Here is a 22,884-nt window from a genome sequence, read left to right on the forward strand (position 1 = left end):
CGACATCTTATCTTCCAGATCTTATCCCTTAAAACCAAAGTGGGTGACTGGCAGATCCAACATATTCCAAGGGTAGGTAACGAGTTGGCGGATAACCTTGGTAAATTGGGTGTTGCTGGAATGAATGACCAATATGTTTATTTATAAGTTTAGGATTTGCAATGTAAATGTAATCGCAGCTTAATTAAGGATCAGTTTGTTTTGCAATAAAATATTTTTCAAAAAACGTTTTTAAGATTTATGTTTATTTGGAAGACGAAAAATTAATTTTAGATGCAAAATATTTTACAAGTCAACAAGAGTTAATTATAGAAAATGTCTTACACCCTGGAAGAGTGTAAAACATTTTTCAGAAAACAACAAAAATATTTTTATATTAAGTTTATAAGTATCAGTTTGATGAATATTAATATTTAATTTAAAATATTAAAAAAATAAAAATATTTAATAATTGACTTAAAAAATTAATTTAAAATATTAATATTTAAATTATACAACACTATTAAAATTTAAAAAAAATATTTTTTAATGAAACCATTCAATACAATCAATTTTTTTATTTATAAATGAAATAAATCTTGCTAATAGTTATAATAAAAAATATTTCAACGATCTTCATTTGGTAAATGCATATCTATAATAGGTTCAAATCTTACTAATAATTATAATAAAAAATATTTCAATAATCATTATTTAATGAATACATATTTATAAGTATAAGTTTTGGATATTTTACATAATTAGTGAATATTTATATTTTTATAATTATGATAAAAAAGTGATAAGATGAAAATTTTTTTAAAAAATTATATTTATTTTCATTACAGATATGTGGTTAAATACTTTGGGAAGTATCATTATTGATTTTGTCCATTTTCATTTCTATTCTTAATTTTGATCCAAAATTAGTGAAAATCAAATATCAATATTGTTTTGTAATCAACTCCTATTAATTATTTTAACACCTAAATAAATCCACCATGATAGAAAATATTTTTCATAAAATAATCCAACTAATAGAAAATGTTTTCAACAGTTTATCCAAATAACAAAAAATATTTAAAAAAATTTTCCTTCAACAATTCATTTTTCGGTTACTAAACGGACTGTAAGTTTATTTGTTCTATCAAGACAATGTCATCTACCTTCTCGTTTGTCCTTTCTCCATTCCCATGGTTTCTCAGGATTTGATGAAGCCCACAAACCAACTCGTTTTGCTCGAGCCTCTTTTTCCCACTAGTATTAAACAGGTAAAGAGTATTAGAATTGCCAGTTTGATATTTTAACAGAAAGAATTGTAAGAGCTATTGGTTATTACTCACAGTTGCAAGTTCTATGCGTTGGTCATAGGCTGAGTAATGCCATGCAAGTCCTTTTTTTAGCATTATTTCCTGTTTGACAGAGAGATTAGAGAAACTAGTTGGTTCTTATGAGGTTAAGCCAGGAGATGATACTCCATGAACTAATACCTGTACAAATTTGCCATTACAGTATATATCACCAACACAACGGCCATAACGATCTTCTCCATAAACAAGAACTCGTAAACATTTCCCTTGAACAAGTTTAACCAACTCTTCTTTTGCTTCTTTGCCATAAGGCATTGAACTCTCCGGCGCATCTATACCCCTATATACATTCCACAATCAATTACAATCATTATCCACTGTCATCATAGATGAGATTTGGCTGATGGAACCTTCAAATTCAAGAAACAAATAATGTTACCTTAGCCTGATGCGATACTTTCGAGCAAGGATCTCCTGATTCTGAAGATTCAAGACCCTGGTGTAAGAATCTAGACTATTAGAAACCATTGGTCCTGGTGGAAGACTTCAACAAAATGAAATTGATCAGGGGATTAGATAGCTAAACCTGTATCCTGCATCAGTAATCTTCTTGTGAAGTGCATCTGCTTCTGTATAATTCTTCTCAGCTCGTGCTTCTGATCTTTGAATTGCTGCCAATTGCACATCTCTAGGTACATTTGCTGACTCCCTGGGATCTGTAGTACTTACATACACTGTAATGGTATCTCCATCTGGTATTGCTTTCACATCCACCTAATTTAATCAGCGTATGTTTTCAGTTTCAAATTCTCTATCCAAGTTACTTCATTGAATGATAATTTGAAGTTTCAAGAAAGACAATCCTTACAGGTAGAGTCTGCAATTCAAACTTGACTCCCTGAGGCAATGATGTTGGGGCGCTAGCAGATGGCTGGACAAGCGCATGAGGAAGAGGAAGACCATAGAATGCCAATAATCCCTACAAACATTCAAATAAAGAGCAATCCCACCATGCATTAATTTCCTGTTCTCTCTTATGCTAAGCAATTTGTAACAATCTCAAAATGTTATAAGATTAATGCTGCTGCTTCTTATTACCTCGACATCTGCCTTTTGATGTCTCTTCAAGGTCTGAATGACAAACCTTGAAGCCTCCTCAGGTGTTTTTGGTGGGGGTTTTGCTTCTCTCCAAGCCTCGAGTAACTTTCTATACCTTCATTAGTTGTCAAACTTCAGACAGACCAGAAAATCAAGCAAAGAAAGTATATATATGCAAATTAACTAAACACATTATCTGCTCATAATCACATCACCATTGTTCATGGTTCAGGAAATTAATTAAATTACCAGTTAGCCTGAGCCTTCCTGGATGAAACCACATGCTTACTTAGCCCTTCAGGAACCTAAAACAAGTTGGCAATTCAATTAAACCAAACCCAGATTTTCTTTTTAGCTCAAATAGCCTGATAATATACTCGAAAATAATTGTATCTCATCAAAATTTGCTGTAAGCTAACAGAAGAAGGTAAACAAAACGTAACATAACAGAATTAGAGAAACCGGGCTTGAATTACAGCAGCAATATTCATGAAATAAACCTGGGAGGTGATTTCAAACTGAAAGATATCATGGGCAAGAGCTGAAACCCCAACGTTGGCTGTCGAGACGCCTTGGGGGCCATGTGATCCGGCGTCTCCACCGGTGGCTGGCTTGCAGCAATAGCTGTACAGGAACCTCAGTGCATTCCCCATATCTCCAAAATCCTCTCAAATCTAAAATTTCGTTTGAAGGGTAGCAGAGATTTAAACCCGAAGGAGGAAAACTAAAGCTCAAACAAGAAAAGGAAAAACGTAGTAGGCAAAGGAGCGAACGATAGCTTTGAAGGGAGGATAACAAAGAGACACGTGGTGAGTTCTGGTTGGTGCGTAATGATTAACTGCGTGTCATTTTACGATAAAGATCTATGCATTGTACGCAGTTAAACTTAAAGTCAACGGTTTTCTCCCGTTTCTGCCGTATGCTGTAAGAATAGTATAGGACATTGCTTGGAGGAATGCCCGGAATGGGATCATGGGCTGGTTTTGCTAAATGTTTATTTAATTGAAAAGTTTAAACCAGGCTAAGCCTCAGCATCAATCTGGTACAATCCTAGCTTCCTTTCCTAAAGCTGGAACCGCGTGGCTCAAATCTCTCACTGCCTCAATCCCTTACTCTTCAGATCGAAACTGTTGGCAAAATCCTACTCCAAAGGGTCTTCAACGCTAACCTTGCCTTCCTCATTCCTGCCTGATCAGATCAGGTCCTCAGGCTGCAGCATTTGTTTACACCTCTCGCCATCCAGCTGACACCTTTGGCACTTCCATGCCAAGAAGTTTGGCACGGATATCACCATAGAAGAAGCCTTTTCGATGAATTCTGTGTGAAGGGTTTGTGCCTTCAGGTCATACTTGTCTACCTTTCGGTTCTTAATCATTTGTATAATGCAGCCTAGTACAACGTTATTGGAATATTAACACATGTGAATTAAATTAATAATCACTCATATATATATATATATATATATATATATATATATCATCATAAATAAGTATTGATCCTTTTATATTTTTTTATTATTATTTTATTTGAGATTAGAATTTATGAGACGAAGGAAAATTACTTGTTAAATCCAATAGATTTTCATGTAAGGAAACACTAATATTTTATAAGAATATTAGATGTTTAAAAAGCTATTTATCATTAATATATGTGTTCTTAAATCTAAATATGGTTAGGTTCAGGTGATACCACAAAGAAAAAAAGAAAAGATAATTTAAGGCCCCCTCTTCCCCAAAAGTCTCAAAGGCATATAGTTCTTTAATGGAACAAACGGTTCATATTTGAGGATTCAAGTTTTGCACTTGATATGGGGTACAACTGTGTAACACCCTTTAATATAAGTAAAAAGCTTTCACTAAAACTAAAGACTTTGTTAACATTCCTATTACAATATTAATCTAATAAAATATATGATTACCATAATGCTACAAAGAATTGATAATTTAAATGAAAATCTTGAATGTCGAAATTAACAAGAAAAAAAGGAAAAATCAATGGCTTTTCCCCCCATCTCTTGGCTTTTCACTCATAAGTCAACAACTTGTTGGGAATAAAGGCAGCTTTTTTTAACAAAAGCAAACAAAATTCCCCATCACTCACGTAAGGAATCCAATACCTTTCTTAGCATTGTGTGTAAATATATATTTCTAAGCTCTATGGCACCCCTTTGCCACCAAACATAAAGTCTCTTGCTTCCTTCCTCCTTCCCTCTTTCCTTTATTTCATTTAACAGCCAATGGCCAATGTAAGGAACTCTTTTTACAGCAATTTTCCATAGTACTAATGGGTTTTCTTTCTTTTTTCTGCTCTATTTTCTCTTCTGGGGCTCAATTCAGGTTTTGATTCTGAAATAGGTAGTGGAGCTGAAAGTGGGTTTGCACTGTGAGGAATGCATCAAGAAAATCTTGAAGGCCATCAAGAAGATAGAAGGTAATCAAATATCTGAAACAACACTTGCTTTCTTTTTCTTTCTTCTTTGATTTGAATCTTAAGATTATAAGCTTGGGAGATTTGTTTACGGGGGTGGCAGATATTGAAACGTACAACGTGGATACAAAGCTGAACAAGGTCGTGGTGACGGGCAATGTCACCAGGGATGAAGTCATCAGAGTTCTTCAAAAGATAGGCAAACAAGCAAACACTTGGGGTAGTGCTGATGATTGATCAATTCACCCTGGTAGCCATGGATGATCACCAAGAAGAACTGAGTATGAACGTGTTGCTGTAGAGAAAAGCAATTTTGATCTTTTCACTACTTTTTCTACTGCAATATTTAGAATAAGCAAATCATATGGAATAAAAATATAAATATGAAAATAATTTTAATATTTCTTAAAAGGCAATGATCTAAGGGAGGTTCATTTCTTTTATTCCCCAAAATGGAAAGTTACTACAACAAGTTACAAACTAACTACGATCTAAAAGGAGAGATCTCTGTACACGAAACATTACAAATTGAGGTAAATAAAGAAAAACACTAACAGCAGTTACAACTTAGAAGTGACCCTTGTCTTGTCGGCCGGCGAAACCTCCCAATCTTCAATCTTCAGAACGACTTCGATCTGATCTACCTGGGTTGGTGAATCGTCCTTGGACTCACTTTCACATTCACAATCTTGGGCGCTTTCTCAAGAAACCTTGGCGACTCAGCCGCCACTCGGCCCTTCCGCCACTTCAACGCCCCGATGGGTACCAATTCCTTGTCACCATCTCCCTCCTTTTCCTGCTCTGTAAAAAGAAAAAGAAAAAAAGAAGTGTCAGATCCGAGTTATATTAATTGACTCGGCGGGGGTAATGAGTCACTTACGTCTGGAATAGGCCGAAAAGTCGTCATATTCGTCGAAGATGGCATCGAGGTCGTCGGGGAAGAAGAGAGAGTCATCGTCATTTTGGGGATCGTGGAAGCGTTCACGGAGCCAGTAGTCACGGAAACAAGGGGAGGATTGGACGAGTGCCCACCATTGATCGGAGAAATCCTCGACCGTCCGATACGCCAACGGGACGAACGACGGAGCGTTGGGATTCAATGTTGAGGACGATGATCGCTGAGAAAAAACCTCCATTTTCGCCACTCGAAGCTTTGTCGGGAAAGCAGAACAGTAAAGCAGAGAGCTTTAAAAAAGACTTCTGATGGATAAGGATAAGATCGGTACAGACGACATTCATCTCATATATAGTGGATAGCCTTACTAAAAGGATATGCATTTCTCTATTATTACATCCATGACACTAGTTTTTTTCATTATTTTAATTAGTGTAAATTATTATAAAAAAAACTTTTATTTGTGAAACTTAAATTTTTCATCCATAATTTTTAGATTTTTTCAAAGAAATTAAAGGCTTGAAAAAAATATTTTTTAATAATTAATAAATTAATTAGTGGACTGGGAGGGTAATATGTGGGAATTGTGAAGGGCAATGCTGGAATTAACCACGATCACGGCATATTCTCCTGCCGTGTGAATTTAGCTGACTGTGCCCAAACTTCTTAGCCTTTGCTTCAGCTTTCGAAAGAGAAACCAACGGCTGTGGTCGGTGTCATGGAAAATTCTGAACCCCGCAGCAGCAGCATCTGCACATGGTTTTTCCTTTCTGTCTCCATTACCAATTTCCGTCCAAGCTTAAACAGACACATGGCAAGTTCCACGTGCCCATGATGCTATCTTTGGCATTCATATATGTTACCTTGAAAACACAAACATGTTGCTACTGCCATGTAAGAGACAGGCCACGTAGTTGTTCTCATCCTTTATCCCCTAGAAATTACCAAAACAAATTTAATATGAAATATAAGGTTTTGTTTTTCTTTTGTTGCCACCTTGGGGTTCCAAGTTTTGAAGAGTTGGTCAATGCATAACGAGAGATCAAAGAGGGTTCCTCTCCGTATTGTCCGTTATCCTCCAGGGGCTTCAATTCTTTTACATTCTAGGTTTTTTTCCACATCCACCCTCATTTTCATTATTCATGGTATATGAGCATACAAGGATATATCATCAAGGGTGTTGGAAGCCATGGAGGCAGCAAATTCATCATTTTCCAACGATTTGGAGCCTAGATACAGGGTAGATGGATCATGTTGGAGATTCATTCGGGTTGCTTCAGATGGATTGTTTAGCGAACCCGGTGATCATATGTTCAGACATACCTTGGTTGTTTTACAATTGCAATTAGCTATCATTTTCATCCTCGCCACCATCATACACCTCCTCCTCAGACGCTTCCATTTGCCTCGTCTCGTATCTGAATTGCTGGTACATTTTTGCTTTGTTGTATCCCTTGATCGATCATGGTGTTGTTACAAAATTTTGTATTCATATATCAGAAGTGTTGACTAAATTGTTCTTTCTTTAAGTTCATTAAGGTGCATTGCTGGGTAGTTATTTTACTAATTAATTGAAGGATGTTTAAATTGATCTTGTGCAAATGCCAGGCAGGTCTGATTCTTGGGCCAACTGTCCTTGGACGGTTCTTTCCTAAAATATCAGACATTTTGTTCTCCCAGCAATCCCTAAAAATCCTGTCTGAATTGACACGGTTCGGGTACTTGTTTTTTATGTTTTTGATCGGGGTGAAGATGGATGTGAGTCTGATCACCAAATCAGGAAAAAGGGCATGGACCATAGGCTCTATAGTCATTGTATTCCCCATGCTAACCATTGTTCTCATTGCCAAATACATAGGCAGAACAGTGGACAACATGGATATATACAACCTGGAATGGGTTGGACTCTTCTCAGGAACACTAATGCTAACCTCATTTCCAGTGGTGGCCTGCTTGTTAATGCATCTCAAGATCATTAACACCGAGCTGGGATACCTTGCTTTGTCATCAGCATTGATTAGTGACTTGACAAGTGTAGTAATAGTAAATTTGAACAGCTATTGGCAGCTAATCAAATTGGCATCGATCCGTGTAGCGTTGAAGTCGATGTTTCTCTGTATCGCTCTTGTTGTGTTTATCATAGCAGTTCTGCGTCCAATGATGTACTGGATGATCAGAAGAACGCCTGAAGGAAAGCCGGTCAGAGATGCTTACGTTTTCCTCCTTGTGATAGCACTACTACTTGTAGCAATAGTCGGTGATAATGTTGGACTTCAGTACATGTACGGGCCTTTTATACTAGGCTTGGCAGTGCCAACAGGACCTCCCTTGGCATCCATTCTGATAGAAAAATTAGACACCATAGTCACAGGCTGGATGCTGCCACTTATGTCAACTTCTTGTGGATACAAATCAAATCTCTGGGAATTGAACAGGCCGCTACCTGCTTCTGAAATTTTTGTAATTACTGTAGGTTTCTTGCTGAAAACAACCTGTGGGTTTATTCCTGCAATTTGTTTCAAAATGCCTTGCAAGGATGCTACTGCACTTGCTCTGATGTTGACTGCCAAAGGCATTGTTGAATTAGGCACGTTTGCAACCAATGCTGACAAGCAGGTATTCAGAATCCCTTCAAGGCTCTGCTTTATAACTTGTTTTTTCTTTTGGTCAGAAGACAAGACTACTAAATCTCTCTCTCTCTTTCTTTCAGTCCATTGTTACTCAACAATTCACCTTGGCCGTAGTAGTTGTATTCATTTTAGCAGCAGCCGTGCCAATTCTTACCAGAAAGCTTTATGACCCATCAAAGACATATACAGGTTACCAGAAAAGAACCATTTTGAACTCTTCTACACATGAGGGTCTTCGAGTGCTGGTTTGTGCACATAGGCAAGATGATGCATTGTCAGCAATCAAGCTACTTGAACTTTCAAATCCTACTAAAGAAAGTCCCTTGTCTGTTTACGGGCTTTACTTGGAAGAACTTATCGGTGGATCCACTCCTCTCCTCCTTAATCACCAATTAGGCCAGAAGAGTTCTGATGGATCTCGCTGGCAGCCCGTCATTAATGTTTTCAATTACTTCAAGTCGCAAAATAAGAAGCAAAACCAAGTCCACGTCTTCACAGCAATATCACCTCCCAAATTAATGCATGAAGACATTTGTTGGGTTGCCTTTGACAATTCAGTAGCACTAATAATACTTCCATTTCATAGGAAGTGGAATAGCAAAGGGAAGATGATTTCCGATAGCAAAGATTTGAGGGCCTTGAATTGTAAAGTTTTGAACAAGGCCCCTTGTTCTGTAGGAGTTCTAATTGACCGCAGCAGAACTCGTGGTCCATCAATCTTAGCAAACTCATCCGCATATCATGTATGTGTGATTTTCCTGGGAGGCAAGGATGATCGAGAAGCGCTAGCTCTTGCACAAAGGATGAGGGGATGGCCTTCTGTTTTCTTAACTGTTGTAAGGTTCATTGCATCAAATGATTGTTACCAACAAGGATGGGAGATTATGCTAGATGATGAATGTTTGAGAGACGTAAAGCACCAAAGTAAAAATAACGGTAATGTATTGTATAAGGAGGAGATGGTTACAGATGGTGCGGATACATCTCGGCTGGTTGGATCACTATTGGAGGAAAGCTATGATCTTTTCTTGGTTGGGCGACACTCAAGAACTAACTCACCAGTCATATCAGGTCTATCAGAATGGATTGAGTTACCGGAGCTAGGGCCAATTGGAGACCTACTAGCTTCTTCAGAAATCACTAACCCAATTTCTGCCTTTGTGGTTCAACATCAGATCATTGAGGGTGGGTGTGAAAGTACTCTCACAGGTTTTGAAATTTAAGGGCTACATTCTTTCAGGTAAGAAAATTGCATTTACTAAATATTTCGGATGCCTTTAACTCTGAATGTTTCGCTTCTCCCCTGCTAGATATATAACTTTTTTTTTTGCTTACAGGTCCTAATGCATCCTCCTTTGATCCCTGTTCTCGCAACAAGACCAAAAAACAAGAAGATTAATGTGCAATTCCTGATATAACTTCCACAAGGAAAAGGACAAGGATTCTGATTGCAACATTAGCATCATCATGCAGAGATTGCTTTATGGGACAAAAAAAAAAAAAGATTTTCCCATGCTTTCTGCGTATTCCATAAACCGCCAATCAGAAATCAGAAAGATCGTTTATGTCCATCAATTGACCAATTGGTCCATTAGGAAACTGTTCTTAGGGGAAGACTTGTTACAATTGTACTCAGGCAGGATGCTGGGACATGCTTGCTCTTGTTTCCTTCTTGCTTGGTTCTCTTAATCAGATAATGAAGCCTAGACTGCTTCTAAATTATATATACCATAGATTCAAAAGTAGTTCTAATTTTCTGTATCATCATATTCGCCCTTTTTGTTGGCTTGCTTTCTAACAGGCTATAAATTTCCCAACCAGTAAAGAAAATGATGTATTTTGATCTATATCTGCTTTGGAACTAATCTCTAGTCATGGTTTGAGTGATAAAGAATACCGTCTTTGCCCTTTTTAGTCTTTTGAACCTTTCCCCTCGATATCCACACCCTTTTATCTGAATTCATGGATTTGCCATGTTAAGCTTGGAGTTGTACAGGATATGCTCATCTAAGCTTGATAATGTGTTGTTCAAACTATAGCTCCTTGAACCTAAAGAAACGCCTGTCTAAGGTCAAGAAGAAACCATTTTTCTTCAAAGGAAAAAAACAAATGTGGATAAAAGGAGATGGAAGAATAAAATCCAGACATATAATTTATATATAAAAGTACGAATTGAATGAAAATAACTGATAGGATAAATTTTGCTAAGATGGTTGGCTGCAGAACACATGCATGGCGAAATAGCTGATATCATGGTTTCTGTCTTACTGGCATGGCACCTACTTAATCTAAAAGGTCCGAAATTCTGAAGAAAATGAAATTGCTTCAAAGAATTCTTTATGTGGTCTAGCAATTATACTTGAATAAGAATTAAGAAAAAAAATAATACATTAATTAATCACAAAATTCTTTATAAAATCTAAACCTGTGCTTATAAGCACCCTACTAACATTTTCCATTTGCTAAATAAGGAAGTTTGGAGAGAGAGAGACAGAGAGAGAGAGTCGGAGAGAAAGAGGTGAATCAAAAGGCTTATTTTTCACTTATATTTGCAAGGAATTATGTACGCAAAGAGAAAATCTTGAGATATTGTCAGAAACATGAGATTGGTGATAGATTACGCTTTACTTTTAACTACCTTACTTGAAGGAGAACCTCCAAATATGGAGGAATCCAAAATATGAGGTTGACCCCTCATTCTCTCTCTCTCTCTGTCTCTCTCTCTTCTATCTCTCCCCGACCTACTCTTACCTTTGGTTGTTGCTTCATGCTATCCATTGTCCTTTTTCATTTTGTTTTGGGGTTTCTTTGTTTGTCTTTTTTATTGATTTCTTGATCAAAAAGCAATTGCTTTAACAGGCAATAACCATGGCAACCGGGTTGCAACAAGATTCAGTCATAGCTGGAGGAAACAAGACTATTCTTTGCATCGATACCTCCAAAATCAACGTTGAATCGAGGAGTATCTGGCTACATGGTAGCCCTCTCAACAGTGCTACGTCTCTTCTCTTATTTCAGCTCTCTGGCATTTCCGCGGTCTCACTGCTCTTCGATGTTTGCCTCAGGCCTTTAGGACAATCAACCTTAGTTTCGCAGATTTTCGTATGTTTTATAATCCTTTCTGATTCTCATCTTCATTTTCAATCAATAACATTGGATCATAATCGCGGAACATTAAAAGGATAATCACCTTTAAAATCCATAACAGGGTGGAATGATATTTGGCCCGTCCTTTCTTGGCTACAACAGAGATGTAAGAGAGATCCTTTTCCCGATGAGAAGCACCATGATAATGAGCACATTTGCAGGATTTGGCATAATGTTCTACCTCTTCGCAATCGGAGTAAAGACGGATCCTATCCTCATGGTGCGGCCAGGACGAAAGGCTGCGGTCATAGGTGCTGCAAGCCTCTTTGTTACCCTGGTTTTTTCCGTTGCCCTTGGTTTGGTCTTGAAGAATTTTATCACTCTGAGCACCAGCCTCCAGAACTCGATAATGCTCATTGCATCATCACAGGCTTTAACAGGTTTCCCTGTAATTGCTGCCCTGCTGGATGAACTCAAGATTCTCAACACTGATCTTGGCCGGCTAGCCGTCACTTCGGCAATGTTTTGCGATTTAATTGGCATGTCTATGGTTGGAATTATTTTCTCAATGCAACAAAGTACCTCCAGCGATATCTTTGGTTGTGTTCCATCAATATTGTCTATAGTTGCATTAGTAGCCTCCATTTTTGTTATTCTTAGACCAAGATTAGTAAAGATGTATTACCAAACACTGGAAACAAAATCTGTTGATGAGAACAGCATAGCATTCATTTTCCTTTTAGTCATGGCAGCTGCATTTCTGAGTGAGGTGATTGGCCAGCATTACATCTTCGGACCATTAGTTTTAGGTCTGGCTGTGCCTGATGGACCGCCCTTGGGATCAGCTCTATCATCAAGGCTAGATACTCTTTCGAAAGCATTTCTCTATCCTGCTTACTGCGCGCTCAGCGGGATGCAAACCGACATCTTCACCATCGACTTTCAATCTTTTTATGTTGTGGGGATCATCGTTGCCTTTGCTTTCGTGATCAAGCTAATAGCAGTGATGCTGTCGGCTCTCTTTTTCGGTCTGTCCCTCAGAGAAGCTTTTGTGCTTGGACTCATTCTAAATGCAAGGGGCATTGTTGAACTCACTTCGTACAACCTCTGGAAGGAGAGCGAGGTTAGTTTTTCTCATTTTCCTGATCTCTCTCTCTATATATATATATATAAATTACAGCTAGAAGCAAGAGAACGTGAGAAACAACAATAGAGCATTGCTAATGTCAAGACATGATACAATTAACTCCATGCTGAGAACATAGAATCTCTGTCAACTCCATATTTGGCTAGTTTTATTAGAGTCTCCGGTGCTTTCTTTCCAGGATTTGCAGGACTAACCAATGGCATAATGACTTGTAACAATTGCTTTAAAACCAATTTCTGAGAATTAAAAGTTGTGGACAAGTTTTCTTGCCTAGTCTGCAACATTTTAAGCATGCAGCTTCTTTTCAGGATTTCTCTCTCTTTTTCCAAATTGGATTGATTAAAGCTGAAAAAATATGTGTGCTATTTTAGAGATGAGAAGAACCATGTTTTGAAAACCATAGTTTTTGTTTAGAGGTGAAAACTTTTGGGGTCAAAGTTGTTTCTAGCCCCAATAAGTTAATTTAACTATTGCATTTCTGTTACTTATGTTTTGTGTCTAAATTTTCTGAATTTTTGCTGAAGCTATTTTCCAATTGCAGCTGATCGAGGACCAAGAATTTGCCTTAGTCATGATGTCAGTAGTGATCGTGACGGCAGTCATAACCCCATTGATAAGAAAGTTGTATGATCCGTCAAAGCAATACGCTTCAGTAAAGAGAAGTACCATCCATCATGCGAAGCGTGATTCAGAGTTTCGAATCGTTGTTTGCCTCCACAGCCATGAAAGTGTCCCGACAATTATGAACCTTCTTGAAGTATCCCATGCCAGCAGAGAGAGCCCCATTGCCGTCACAGCTATGGTCCTTGTTGAACTTGTGGGGAGATCCATCCCTATCCTTGTACCAAACCATAGCCGAAGGTTGGTACCAACAAACTCATCCACAGCAGGCCGAGTATGCAATGCCTTTAGTCAGTACGAGGAGTACAATCAAGGCTGCGCCAGCGTTCAATCATACACCTCAATCTCACACTTTCAGACAATGCACGATGACATCTGTCGTATAGCGTTTGAGAAGCGTGCCCACATTGTCATTGTGCCTTTTCACAAGCAATGGGCTATTGATGGCAAGATTGGGTCCATGAGCCGTCCCATACAAAACCTGAACATTAATGTCCTGGAAAAGGCACCATGTTCAGTTGGAATCCTTATTGACAGGGGAGTCTTAAATGGGTTCGTTTCAGCTCGAACTTCATCAAAATTCCAGGTCGCTGTTCTCTTCATTGGTGGCCCTGATGACATGGAGTCACTAGCTTATGGCTGTCGAATGGTGAAACATGAAAGTGTTAATCTAACTGTCATTCGTTTCCTTCTCTTTGGAGGCGAAAACTCCAAAGACAGGAAGAATGACAGCCATTTGATCAATGAACATCGCCAAGATAACATGGGAAATGAACGTTTCTTGTATGTAGAAGAGGTATTAAGAGATGCGGAAGGGCTATCTTCATACATCCGTGGAGCCATAGCACATTTTCATTTGATCCTAGTAGGGAGATACCATCCGCAATCACCACTTCTCGAAGGACTTGGGGAGTGGAGCGAGTGCCCAGAGCTTGGGATCGTCGGTGATATGCTTGCTTCACCAGATTATAAAACCACCGCGACGGTGTTAGTGATTCAACAACAAAGACTAGGAGGAAAGTTGTTCAACCATAATCTGCCATTTGTGGTGCGGAACAGGGATTCATCAGTTGTCCCTGATGATTTGCCAAAGAAATTGCTTCATCATGGCCCCGGGGATGATTCACTTTCCATATCATTAGACGACTTTGATACATATTAGATAGGTTCTTTCACATGGAAAACATTGACTTGCTCTTTCCTCCCCTTGTCTTGATGTAGGGCACCTTGGTTGGAAACCAACTTCAAGCCATAGCTAAGTAGGACAGTTTAGCATTTCATATATTCTTCAAGTTGACAGATAGTTTATTGAAAAATGTTCAATTAAATGCAATGTAACACTGAAATAAATAATTCATTTTGACCAACTGTAAATTGAAAGGCAAGATTCAGTAAATTCAATGAAATTTTAGTGCTTGGAAACAAACACAGTTTGATTGAATGAAGGGCGTATTAATGATGTAAGCGCTGACTTGGGGAGGGGTGAGAAGCAGACACTTTTTGTTTTCAGACAAATGGGTGTTGAAAACAGGTATGAGTCATGGTGTTTGATGTTACAGCTTTTTGTACATCATCCCACGAGTACAAAGGATGTTGCTATCAACCAGACAATTCCTTGGCATTAAGTCTAGAAGGATTCAAGGCATTCCCATCTCTTCAAGTTTGACAAAAGAAACAATAATTTCTGCTTAAACCATTTCTTGAGCAAACAAGAGCCAACTAGCTAGATTTAGTAAACACTTTTAATGATTGCATCAAAAACCCTTTTCTCTTCTTTGTCTTTCTTTTTTGTTGGTTTTGGAAGCTTTAGTAAACACTTTTAATGATTGTATAAAAAACCATTTTCTCTTCTTTTTCTTTCTTTTTTGTTGGTTTTGGAAGCCATTGAAACTAGCCTATGTATGTTTCTTGGTTAGCTAATTACCTTGAATCCATCTCTCAAATTAATACTAATGATGTTCTAGCACATAGAAATTAATTTCTGCATGCATATCATGTTTAATGGCTTGAACATGCATGAAATGGAATGGTTTTCAATTGCAAAAAGTAAAAAGAAAACAATTTTCCCATATTCAAAACTTAAATCTAATGCCATGAAGTCACATTTTGCATGATATATACCTTTAATTCTATTTAATTATAATACTATTACTCCTTTTTTTCCCCCCCTCAATGAGTTTATTAGATATGACCCAAAGAAGCAACTAGAAATAATGAATTTCCTTTTTGAGACTTCCACCTCACCCATACGAGAGCTTTAAGTTTTCCTTTTTGGGCAATCCCAAAGCAGAGTTTGATTTCCATGGGTGATTTAGCAGTGATGATGGGTTCCCAAATATTTTAGTTTCCCAACAACGAAAGTTGTTAGCTTTCAAGATTCTTCCTGGGAGATGCCGTTGCTGTCGCAGTTCACTTTTGAAGGACGAAGTGTCCTACGACACTTATCCCTTAACCCTTTTCAGCTACTTCCCTGTACTTTCCCCTGATCGGGCCTATCCTTATGAACTCAATGAAACTTCTACCCAACTTTCCCTTTTCCCATGATGTTTTTCCTCCCAAAATTCTATATGTAGTGAAATAGTATCCTAAAATGTTCTCTTCGGGATTTCAACCGCGTAAATTTCTTATCAAACTAAATCATCCTGAAAAGTCAAGTCACCGTCAAAGCCACCGCGTTCAGATTTGCAGACACCCACACGCTTCCTTAACTCGCTGACTCTCCTCCACTTTTTCTCCTTTGATTCTGTTTATAAAGGACTAATTGCAATACCCTTCACTTCCCATCTCCAAATTTGAAACCATTAGCATAAGCTTTTCACATTTGGTAGTTTCCAACGTTTACTGAATCAGTCTGGTCTAGAAACAGAGTATGGAAATCAACTCTTTCACATTTCTTAATCCGGAAGATTATTATAATACCGGCAGCTCCTGGTTCCAAGAGCTTGACAACGGATTCAACAAGAAGCGTAAAAAGGAAGACGAATCGGGGGACGGGGGTGGCAATGGGTTCTTCCAGGAAGGAGAGCTGAACAAGAAGGGATATGGAGATATCCTTGCCTCGTTATTGTTATTAGAAGAAGAAGCAAAGCAGGAGCAAGATCAGTGGACAACTGAATCCCAACAAGACAAGGCTTTGTTTGAATTCAATCACAAGAGAAAAGTTCAAGCAATGAATGAGTATTACAATCAGCTTCAACAGCATTACTCTGAGGCTGATCATTTGGATGGTTTAACTGCAAAACGAGCTAGGAAATCAGCTTCTGCCATGGCAGCTACCGTTGCTGCAACATCAACAGCAGCAGGGAATGACAATGTCAATGTGAGCAATGAAACGGGAAGCGGGTCGGGTCAGCAAAGGAGGTTATGGGTGAAGGATCGATCGAAGGACTGGTGGGACCGTTGTAACCATCCGGATTTTCCAGAGGAAGAGTTCCGGAAGGCGTTTCGGATGAGTAAAGCCACGTTTGAAATGATATGCCAGGAGTTGGAACCGGCGGTGACGAAAAAGAACACCATGTTGAGGGATGCGATCCCGGTCCGACAGCGAGTGGCTGTCTGTATCTGGAGGTTGGCTACAGGGGAGCCGCTTAGGCTGGTTTCGAAACGATTCGGGTTGGGAATTTCAACCTGTCACAAGCTGGTACTGGAGGTATGTTCAGCTATAAAATCTGTCATGATGCCCAAGCATATTCAATGGCCTGATGACAGGAAAATGAAAGAAATCAAGCAAGAATTCGAGTCGACATCAGGGATTCCTAACATAGGTGGTTCAATATACACAACTCATGTGCCAATTATAGCACCCAAGGTCAACGTGGCAGCCTATTTTAACAGAAGGCACACAGAAAGAAACCAAAAAACTTCTTACTCGATTACAGTCCAAGGTGTAGTCGATCAGAAAGGGATTTTCACTGATGTTTGTATCGGATGGCCTGGTTCAATGCCTGATGATAAGGTGCTGGAGAATTCTGCTTTATACCAGAGGGCTAACAAGGGGGTTTTGAAGGATGTTTGGATCGTTGGGAATTCTGGGTACCCTTTGATGGACTGGGTTCTGGTTCCTTACACGCATCAGAATCTGACGTGGGCTCAGCACGGTTTCAATGAAAAGATTGGTGAGATTCAAAAAGTTGCTAAGCAGGCGTTTGCGAGGTTGAAAGGGAGGTGGTCTTGCTTACAAAAGAGAACCGAGGTGAAGCTCCAAGAATTGCCTATGGTTCTTGGGGCTTGCTGTGTTTTGCACAATATTTGCGAGATGAGCAATGAGGAGATGGAGCCTGAACTACAGTTCGAGCTTTTTGATGATGAGATGATACCTGAAAATAATTTGAGGTCTGCGAAGGCTGTGCATGCCCGGGATCAAATTGCTCACAATCTGTTACACCATGGCCTTGGAGGCACTGGTTTTCTATAGTCTTTTACATGAAAGATCATGATCGACTACAGCACACATTGCAACCATTCATCACCAACAGTTTTGACAAATTTGACTGACTGAGAATTTTTGTCGCACATTATACCCTTGATGTATTATTACAATAATTCTTGTAAACATCTGTTTGAGTTTCTAGACTTTTTCTATGTTGTCCCTCTTAAAATACGAAACATATACTCTCTATTGAGGTGTATAAAGCTAGAAACTTTTCTTTACTGTCACATAAGGCACAAAGATGCGTGCAAACGACAACCTTGGATTATGTTCTTGACTCGACAATGATTTGTCTCTGAGCAACAATCGTCTGAAGGCTTAGTATACAAAAAAAATTTAACTGACACAAATGATAAGCCTCTCCTAAATCTGTAATGCTTAAAACAATTATTCAGTGGCTTCCAGGGAATTGTAAATCATTAGCAACATTGAGTACAGATCCCCAGCTACACATGCATTTCGCGATTGTGCCCAGGCGCATGAATCAAAAGACGGAACGAATGAAAGGATGTGAGAAAACAAAATGAAAAACCTTAGTATGTTGGGTCATTTGTCTCTGCGAAAATACGGTAGTTACAAGAGAGCGCTCACTCGATGCCATGAAATGATGGCAAGACTGCAATAAGGGGGTCTCCGTAGCCAACGGCATCTGTCCAACACAGTTGAAACAAAGGCAAGAGTTTGTGTATCAGACATGTAGAATCATCTAGAATGTTTCAAAAACTCAACAATCTTGATAACTAAAAGGTGTAACTTGATCAGGTTCTATTAACCAAGGAAAGATGGACTCTCAAACATCCATCACCCTCCTAGTACCAAACATAACAAATAGGAAAATTCACGCAATTCATCCTGTCAGACTTTTGCTTGAACAGGGAATTGAATGACATCATTGAACCAGTAGCTCATGCTGACTGTTAAGGTTATGAATAAATATATGCAATTGTAATAACAGCCCAGGTTTAGGTTTATGCATCTCTGGCAGCACCCATTGTTTGCCGTAATGCAATCAATCCTAGCACCAGCAACTATGCATGTGATATTGCATCAAATGAAAAGCCGATTGAACTTACCCATTATAAAGACACTTTAGATATTAAGGTATAAAAATAAATATGAAATGTGGATCGACATTATACCTCCATCATCAAAGAGGAGCTTTAAGACTTCTCCAGCAACATCTGACTGTTCAACAAAACAATAACATACACCATTAGACACCTACTTTTTAAAGAAAAACTATAACTAACAAATGGAAAAAATTTGAACTCACCTTAACAGGAAGTTCAGTACCAAATTGATCCAAGAATCCTATCACTTGTCCTTCTTTGATCAAATCACCCTGCAAGTATTTTTTCACTGCAACTTTTGAGGATCAAGAAAAGCCAGTTGAAGTTACGAGGCCATGATAATAAGAAATCAACAGCATCGACAGGTAGAGCCATCAGATTTCAGTTCAAAGAAAACTTGTGGGCAAAGGCATAACTAGGGTGGATAGCAATAACTCAGTTAAAAGTACAAAGTTAGTAGGTACAGAGTTTGCTACCAAAAGATGCTGTACCATAGATAGAAAATATATCCAAAGACCTTTGTTTTTGACTTTAGTATCTCTAGAAACAACCTGCCCAAATTCATTTCCCCAAAAAAAAACCTGCCCAAAATTGGCATCTTCGCTCACTTACATGGCTATACATTAATCCTTTTGGGGAAAGGCCATTAGTATCTCCTATAATTTAGCCCCAGCATAAACAAACTCAAGCTTTTGCACAGGTAACAAATATTTGACACTTGACAAATACAAGAACTCGAAATACATGGAAATACGAAGATTTAGAACAGATAGGCTAATTAACAATTTGACAAATCTCCATTATTCGTTATCAAAGAATGTGTTAGCTTATAATGCAAATATTCAGACAGGAACTAATACCTCTTTACAGATGGGAGGTTGCTTCTTTCCTTTCACTGTTCTACCCCTTCGGAATGTACCAACCTGCAGTTACATGATGGCTTTATAAAGACAGTGTTCCAAAGAAATAAAAAGAAAACATAGTCCTTGCTCTTGATAAACAGCACATACTATAGGAGAAGGCACTAGAACATAGTTACTGGATCCAGAAGCTTCCAAGGCAGCTAACTTGGATGACTTCCCAAAGGCAGCATTTTTAAATGGAGTAGGCTTCTCTGGGGAGGGTTTTGGTGGTGATGGAGGTGGGGCAACAGCAGCTGATTCATTCATTGGTTTAGTTGGGATGGGTGGGGCTGTTGTAGGTGAAATGTTGGACAAGGGAGCTTTTGTGGCACCAACATTCCGCTTCAGATGCATTTCAAAGTCTCCAATCTGTCACAAAGCAACAGACAATTGATCAGAAAACATATTATAGGGAAATGCAACAACATTCATATAAAAAACTTAAATACTGCAGATGGCCAGCTGCATTACATTCATTCAATGATCAAATGATCAACATGGAAAGTTTCACCCCTCATGATTTTCAAATAAGCACTGAGACATATCCTTACAGAAAATTTTCAGGTCAATCAATGAGTCATAAGAAAAAGTTTAGAAGAAGCATGCAAGTATATCACATGACAAGAGAATAAGAAATAACCTTCATTTTCAGCTCAGCCACCTCAGTCTCATCACATACCTCCAGTACCAATGCCTGACAATTTGAGCAATTATATGTTAATTATCTAGCAAATTAGAATCACAAGAAAGAAAATCTTATTAGATCAATACGAAAGGAGCAAAAGGTACAGTGAATAAATGATAACCATAAGAAAAAGTCAATAGAAGACTCATCAAAGAAGAAAATTGCCATAGACATGGTAGAAACTACACAACAGCAACATAAAGACAGAAAGTGAGTAATTTTGTTAGCATTCAAAACATAGAATACTCAATATTAGCATTGCTGTCACAAATTTTGTTAAACTCCTCCACATAGGAATTACTAAAGAGAATAAAGCTCAACACAAACTAGCACTATTAGTAATTCTTTGCTCCAAATGGGGCAGATACCAATATTAAGCTAAAAAACAACAACAATCAAGTTGTTTAAATTTAAGAAACAATGATGACCCAACTTGAAAACGTAAAAGCAATCACAAAAAAGAAAAACATTATAAATCATTTTTGTAGCACCAATAAACTCTTCTTAAAAAGAAGTGAGCAACAACAAGCAAGAGTAGAAAAGAAAGTCAATTTGAAGATTTAATTATTACCTCAAACCCATTTGGAAAAGTTGCATTCCGTGAAGTTTTCTTCTCCATTGAGCCTTGTGCGGTGCTATCTAATGGAACTGTGGCAACCATAATTAACAACTTTTAACATGCAAAACCAGACACAATGCACAAGCTACAATGTAATTACATAATAAGTGACTTAAAAACTATTTTGCTTTCAGTAATTAAGGAAAAAAATTTGATTTTGCTTTCCAAAACCGGTATAAATCTGTAACAAGTGAAGTGCCATGTCTGAACAGAAGAAGGGCCCAAATGCAACAGATATTGGTATATTTTAGCACAATGCCATGGTTCAATTGCAGTTAAACCATAATTAACAAATTTATGCAAACAAGGGCCATAAAAATCTTTAATCTGAAGTCAATATAAACTCACCATTTGACTTGGCTGTTACAGAAGCTTCAGATGTCTTCATGCATGATATTAGAGTTACATTTCGTTTTGTAGCAGAATTATTCTTCCCGCCAAACATCAAGCCTGGGACACATGATTTTCTTGAAGTGGCCAAGCCACAAGAATACATATGAACAGCACTTGGCCTTTCAAGTGAGCAATGTGCTTGTGAAACAGCACCTACAGAATCTGAAATTTTAATAACAGAATATGAGCTTTCAGTGGCAAATAAAGTCATATATGCAAAATTTAAATTTCATGAAATCAAGTCCTCACAACCATACTTTGCTAAGGTCAAGATTTCAAAAACTATATAATAAGAAATGGATGCCAACAAAGTACTTGATAAGCCAAGAAGAAACATGATCTTACAAAGTATCTCAACTAAAAAACAAAAAAAAAAAAAAAGCAATTCATAATGCTGAAACTGTTCAAAACCCATTGATTCTGTCACATGATGGTTAGAGGAATACAAATTTAATTGGCATTTTAAGAACCAATAAGCCTTCTAAGTACCTTCTTTGTCTCTCAGTTTCTCCTTTCTTTGTTGAAGGAGGGCATTGGCAAATTGAAAAGCTTAAATTAGCTTCCACTACAAACTCCCAAAGACATCTTCCCTTTTTGTTTTTTCTTTTGAGTATTGATTATTGAAGATTGAACTTAGCAGAGGGGTAGGCGCCCCACCCCACCCTAAAATTTTAAAATTTAATAATTATTCTTTCTTTTTCTTTTTCAAATTTTATAATTTTGTTTCCTATTTTTTAAAAAAATTTATAATTTCATCCCTATAAACATTGAATTTCTTTCACTCCCTGAAATATGAAATTCTGGCTCCGTCACTGACACTTAACATGATCTCTAATAATAGAAACTTATATATAAATATCGATAATATCAACAGTAAAAACTCTATTCTTATGGAAATTAGATTCACATACTTAGCTAGCTTAAAGATATTGCTTAATATTCACATTCTCAATTGATATTCACAGCGAATAAGAAAGAATTGAAGGCAGATCTCAGCATTTTTTAGGTAAATTTCAAATATCTCTACGCCAAAGCTCTATAACTTACACTAAATCGTCAAAATTTACTACAACCAAAAAAAAGAAGAAACAAAGACAATTATTAGATCCAAAACAGATATAAAACACTCAAAAACGATTCCGAAATGTCACCGTTTCTTCACCGACTGAAAACAGTTATCCTTTCTTTTCTCTCTTCGTTTCCAATGTAACCAAACAAAAACTCAATCAAACAAAGAGAAATAAACATAACAAGAGAAAACGAGAGAGAGAGAGAGAGTTACAGTGAAAGGATCGGAGAGCAGCGGAGGACTCCATTGGAATCGACAATGAGGAGGGCGAGAGAGAGAGAGAGAGAGGAGGGATAGTAANAGAGAGAGAGAGAGAGAGAGGGGGATATAGGGGGAAAAAAGCGGGGGCAAAATCGAGAAGATAGAAATGAATATAAAAGAGAGCGGGGGTTGGTTAGCTGAACAGTTGGTGAAAGAGATAGCAGCTTCGAAATGTCCGCCTCTGTCCTCAGTTTCTCCACCTGACGTCATCGCCTTCTCTTTCTCAGCTTTAAAGCTCCGTACCTCTCCAACTTACGCCCCA

General features: G+C 37.9%; 7 protein-coding genes across 8 annotated transcripts; 4 read left to right on the top strand and 3 right to left on the bottom strand.

Moving 5' to 3' along the window:
• On the bottom strand, nucleotides 963-3,148 carry LOC18585775 (staphylococcal-like nuclease CAN2). Its single transcript, XM_007008773.2, has 9 exons — nucleotides 2,888-3,148; nucleotides 2,637-2,692; nucleotides 2,388-2,502; nucleotides 2,158-2,268; nucleotides 1,876-2,063; nucleotides 1,729-1,785; nucleotides 1,470-1,629; nucleotides 1,323-1,391; nucleotides 963-1,236 (listed from the first exon to the last, which is right to left on the bottom strand). Exons 1-9 carry the CDS (start codon nucleotides 3,038-3,040, stop codon nucleotides 1,138-1,140), a joined length of 1,008 nt encoding a protein of 335 aa, XP_007008835.2. The 5' UTR covers nucleotides 3,041-3,148; the 3' UTR covers nucleotides 963-1,137.
• LOC18585776 (copper transport protein CCH) lies at nucleotides 4,496-5,362 on the top strand. Its single transcript, XM_007008777.2, has 3 exons — nucleotides 4,496-4,632; nucleotides 4,742-4,817; nucleotides 4,918-5,362. The coding sequence occupies exons 1-3, from the start codon at nucleotides 4,624-4,626 to the stop codon at nucleotides 5,049-5,051; spliced, it is 219 nt and encodes a 72-aa protein (XP_007008839.1). The 5' UTR covers nucleotides 4,496-4,623; the 3' UTR covers nucleotides 5,052-5,362.
• LOC18585777 (protein EARLY RESPONSIVE TO DEHYDRATION 15) lies at nucleotides 5,231-6,057 on the bottom strand. Its single transcript, XM_007008778.2, has 2 exons — nucleotides 5,695-6,057; nucleotides 5,231-5,615 (listed from the first exon to the last, which is right to left on the bottom strand). The coding sequence occupies exons 1-2, from the start codon at nucleotides 5,948-5,950 to the stop codon at nucleotides 5,455-5,457; spliced, it is 417 nt and encodes a 138-aa protein (XP_007008840.2). The 5' UTR covers nucleotides 5,951-6,057; the 3' UTR covers nucleotides 5,231-5,454.
• On the top strand, nucleotides 6,368-10,184 carry LOC18585778 (cation/H(+) antiporter 4). Its single transcript, XM_018128688.1, has 4 exons — nucleotides 6,368-7,138; nucleotides 7,318-8,325; nucleotides 8,420-9,579; nucleotides 9,677-10,184. The coding sequence occupies exons 1-3, from the start codon at nucleotides 6,899-6,901 to the stop codon at nucleotides 9,560-9,562; spliced, it is 2,391 nt and encodes a 796-aa protein (XP_017984177.1). The 5' UTR covers nucleotides 6,368-6,898; the 3' UTR covers nucleotides 9,563-9,579; nucleotides 9,677-10,184.
• Nucleotides 10,947-14,586, top strand: LOC18585779 (cation/H(+) antiporter 15). 2 transcript variants are annotated; one of them, XM_018128722.1, is made up of 4 exons: nucleotides 10,947-11,024; nucleotides 11,199-11,441; nucleotides 11,548-12,549; nucleotides 13,115-14,586. In XM_018128722.1, the coding sequence occupies exons 2-4, from the start codon at nucleotides 11,208-11,210 to the stop codon at nucleotides 14,354-14,356; spliced, it is 2,478 nt and encodes an 825-aa protein (XP_017984211.1). In that variant the 5' UTR covers nucleotides 10,947-11,024; nucleotides 11,199-11,207; the 3' UTR covers nucleotides 14,357-14,586. The 2 variants fall into 2 exon arrangements, with proteins under 2 accessions (XP_017984211.1, XP_017984210.1); XM_018128721.1 differs by lacking the exon at nucleotides 10,947-11,024 and having other exon boundaries at nucleotides 11,128-11,441.
• Nucleotides 15,827-17,766, top strand: LOC18585780. Its single transcript, XM_007008781.2, has one exon. It carries the CDS (start codon nucleotides 16,064-16,066, stop codon nucleotides 17,606-17,608), a length of 1,545 nt encoding a protein of 514 aa, XP_007008843.2. The 5' UTR covers nucleotides 15,827-16,063; the 3' UTR covers nucleotides 17,609-17,766.
• Nucleotides 17,813-22,655, bottom strand: LOC18585781 (biotin carboxyl carrier protein of acetyl-CoA carboxylase). The gene is made up of 9 exons (XM_018129362.1): nucleotides 22,575-22,655; nucleotides 21,248-21,454; nucleotides 20,852-20,928; nucleotides 20,236-20,289; nucleotides 19,704-19,964; nucleotides 19,554-19,616; nucleotides 18,897-18,965; nucleotides 18,763-18,808; nucleotides 17,813-18,272 (listed from the first exon to the last, which is right to left on the bottom strand). Exons 1-9 carry the CDS (start codon nucleotides 22,606-22,608, stop codon nucleotides 18,211-18,213), a joined length of 873 nt encoding a protein of 290 aa, XP_017984851.1. The 5' UTR covers nucleotides 22,609-22,655; the 3' UTR covers nucleotides 17,813-18,210.

The sequence above is a fragment of the Theobroma cacao genome, chromosome 10, assembly GCF_000208745.1.
Source record: "Theobroma cacao cultivar B97-61/B2 chromosome 10, Criollo_cocoa_genome_V2, whole genome shotgun sequence".
NCBI classification, from domain to species: domain Eukaryota; kingdom Viridiplantae; phylum Streptophyta; class Magnoliopsida; order Malvales; family Malvaceae; genus Theobroma; species Theobroma cacao.

Bases quoted from the DNA above. Each gene is read 5' to 3' on its own strand.
- LOC18585777 (XM_007008778.2), bottom strand. From the start codon at position 5,950: ATGGAGGTTTTTTCTCAGCGATCATCGTCCTCAACATTGAATCCCAAC. The intron at 5,616-5,694 runs GTAAGTGACTCA...TTCTTTTTACAG, and splicing joins CTTTTCGGCCTATTCCAGAC to AGCAGGAAAAGGAGGGAGAT.
- LOC18585778 (XM_018128688.1), top strand. From the start codon at position 6,899: ATGGAGGCAGCAAATTCATCATTTTCCAACGATTTGGAGCCTAGATAC. The intron at 7,139-7,317 runs GTACATTTTTGC...TGCAAATGCCAG, and splicing joins GTCTCGTATCTGAATTGCTG to GCAGGTCTGATTCTTGGGCC. The intron at 8,326-8,419 runs GTATTCAGAATC...TCTTTCTTTCAG, and splicing joins CAACCAATGCTGACAAGCAG to TCCATTGTTACTCAACAATT.
- LOC18585780 (XM_007008781.2), top strand. From the start codon at position 16,064: ATGGAAATCAACTCTTTCACATTTCTTAATCCGGAAGATTATTATAAT.
- LOC18585779 (XM_018128722.1), top strand. From the start codon at position 11,208: ATGGCAACCGGGTTGCAACAAGATTCAGTCATAGCTGGAGGAAACAAG. The intron at 11,442-11,547 runs GTATGTTTTATA...AATCCATAACAG, and splicing joins CCTTAGTTTCGCAGATTTTC to GGTGGAATGATATTTGGCCC. The intron at 12,550-13,114 runs GTTAGTTTTTCT...TTCCAATTGCAG, and splicing joins ACCTCTGGAAGGAGAGCGAG to CTGATCGAGGACCAAGAATT.
- LOC18585781 (XM_018129362.1), bottom strand. From the start codon at position 22,608: ATGGAGTCCTCCGCTGCTCTCCGATCCTTTCACT. The intron at 21,455-22,574 runs GTAACTCTCTCT...TTAAAATTTCAG, and splicing joins TGCTCTCCGATCCTTTCACT to ATTCTGTAGGTGCTGTTTCA. The intron at 19,617-19,703 runs GTATGTGCTGTT...ATGTAACTGCAG, and splicing joins TTCTAGTGCCTTCTCCTATA to GTTGGTACATTCCGAAGGGG.
- LOC18585776 (XM_007008777.2), top strand. The intron at 4,818-4,917 runs GTAATCAAATAT...CGGGGGTGGCAG, and splicing joins GGCCATCAAGAAGATAGAAG to ATATTGAAACGTACAACGTG.
- LOC18585775 (XM_007008773.2), bottom strand. From the start codon at position 3,040: ATGGGGAATGCACTGAGGTTCCTGTACAGCTATTGCTGCAAGCCAGCC. The intron at 2,269-2,387 runs GTAATAAGAAGC...GAATGTTTGTAG, and splicing joins ATCAAAAGGCAGATGTCGAG to GGATTATTGGCATTCTATGG. The intron at 2,064-2,157 runs GTAAGGATTGTC...TGATTAAATTAG, and splicing joins TTGAATTGCAGACTCTACCT to GTGGATGTGAAAGCAATACC.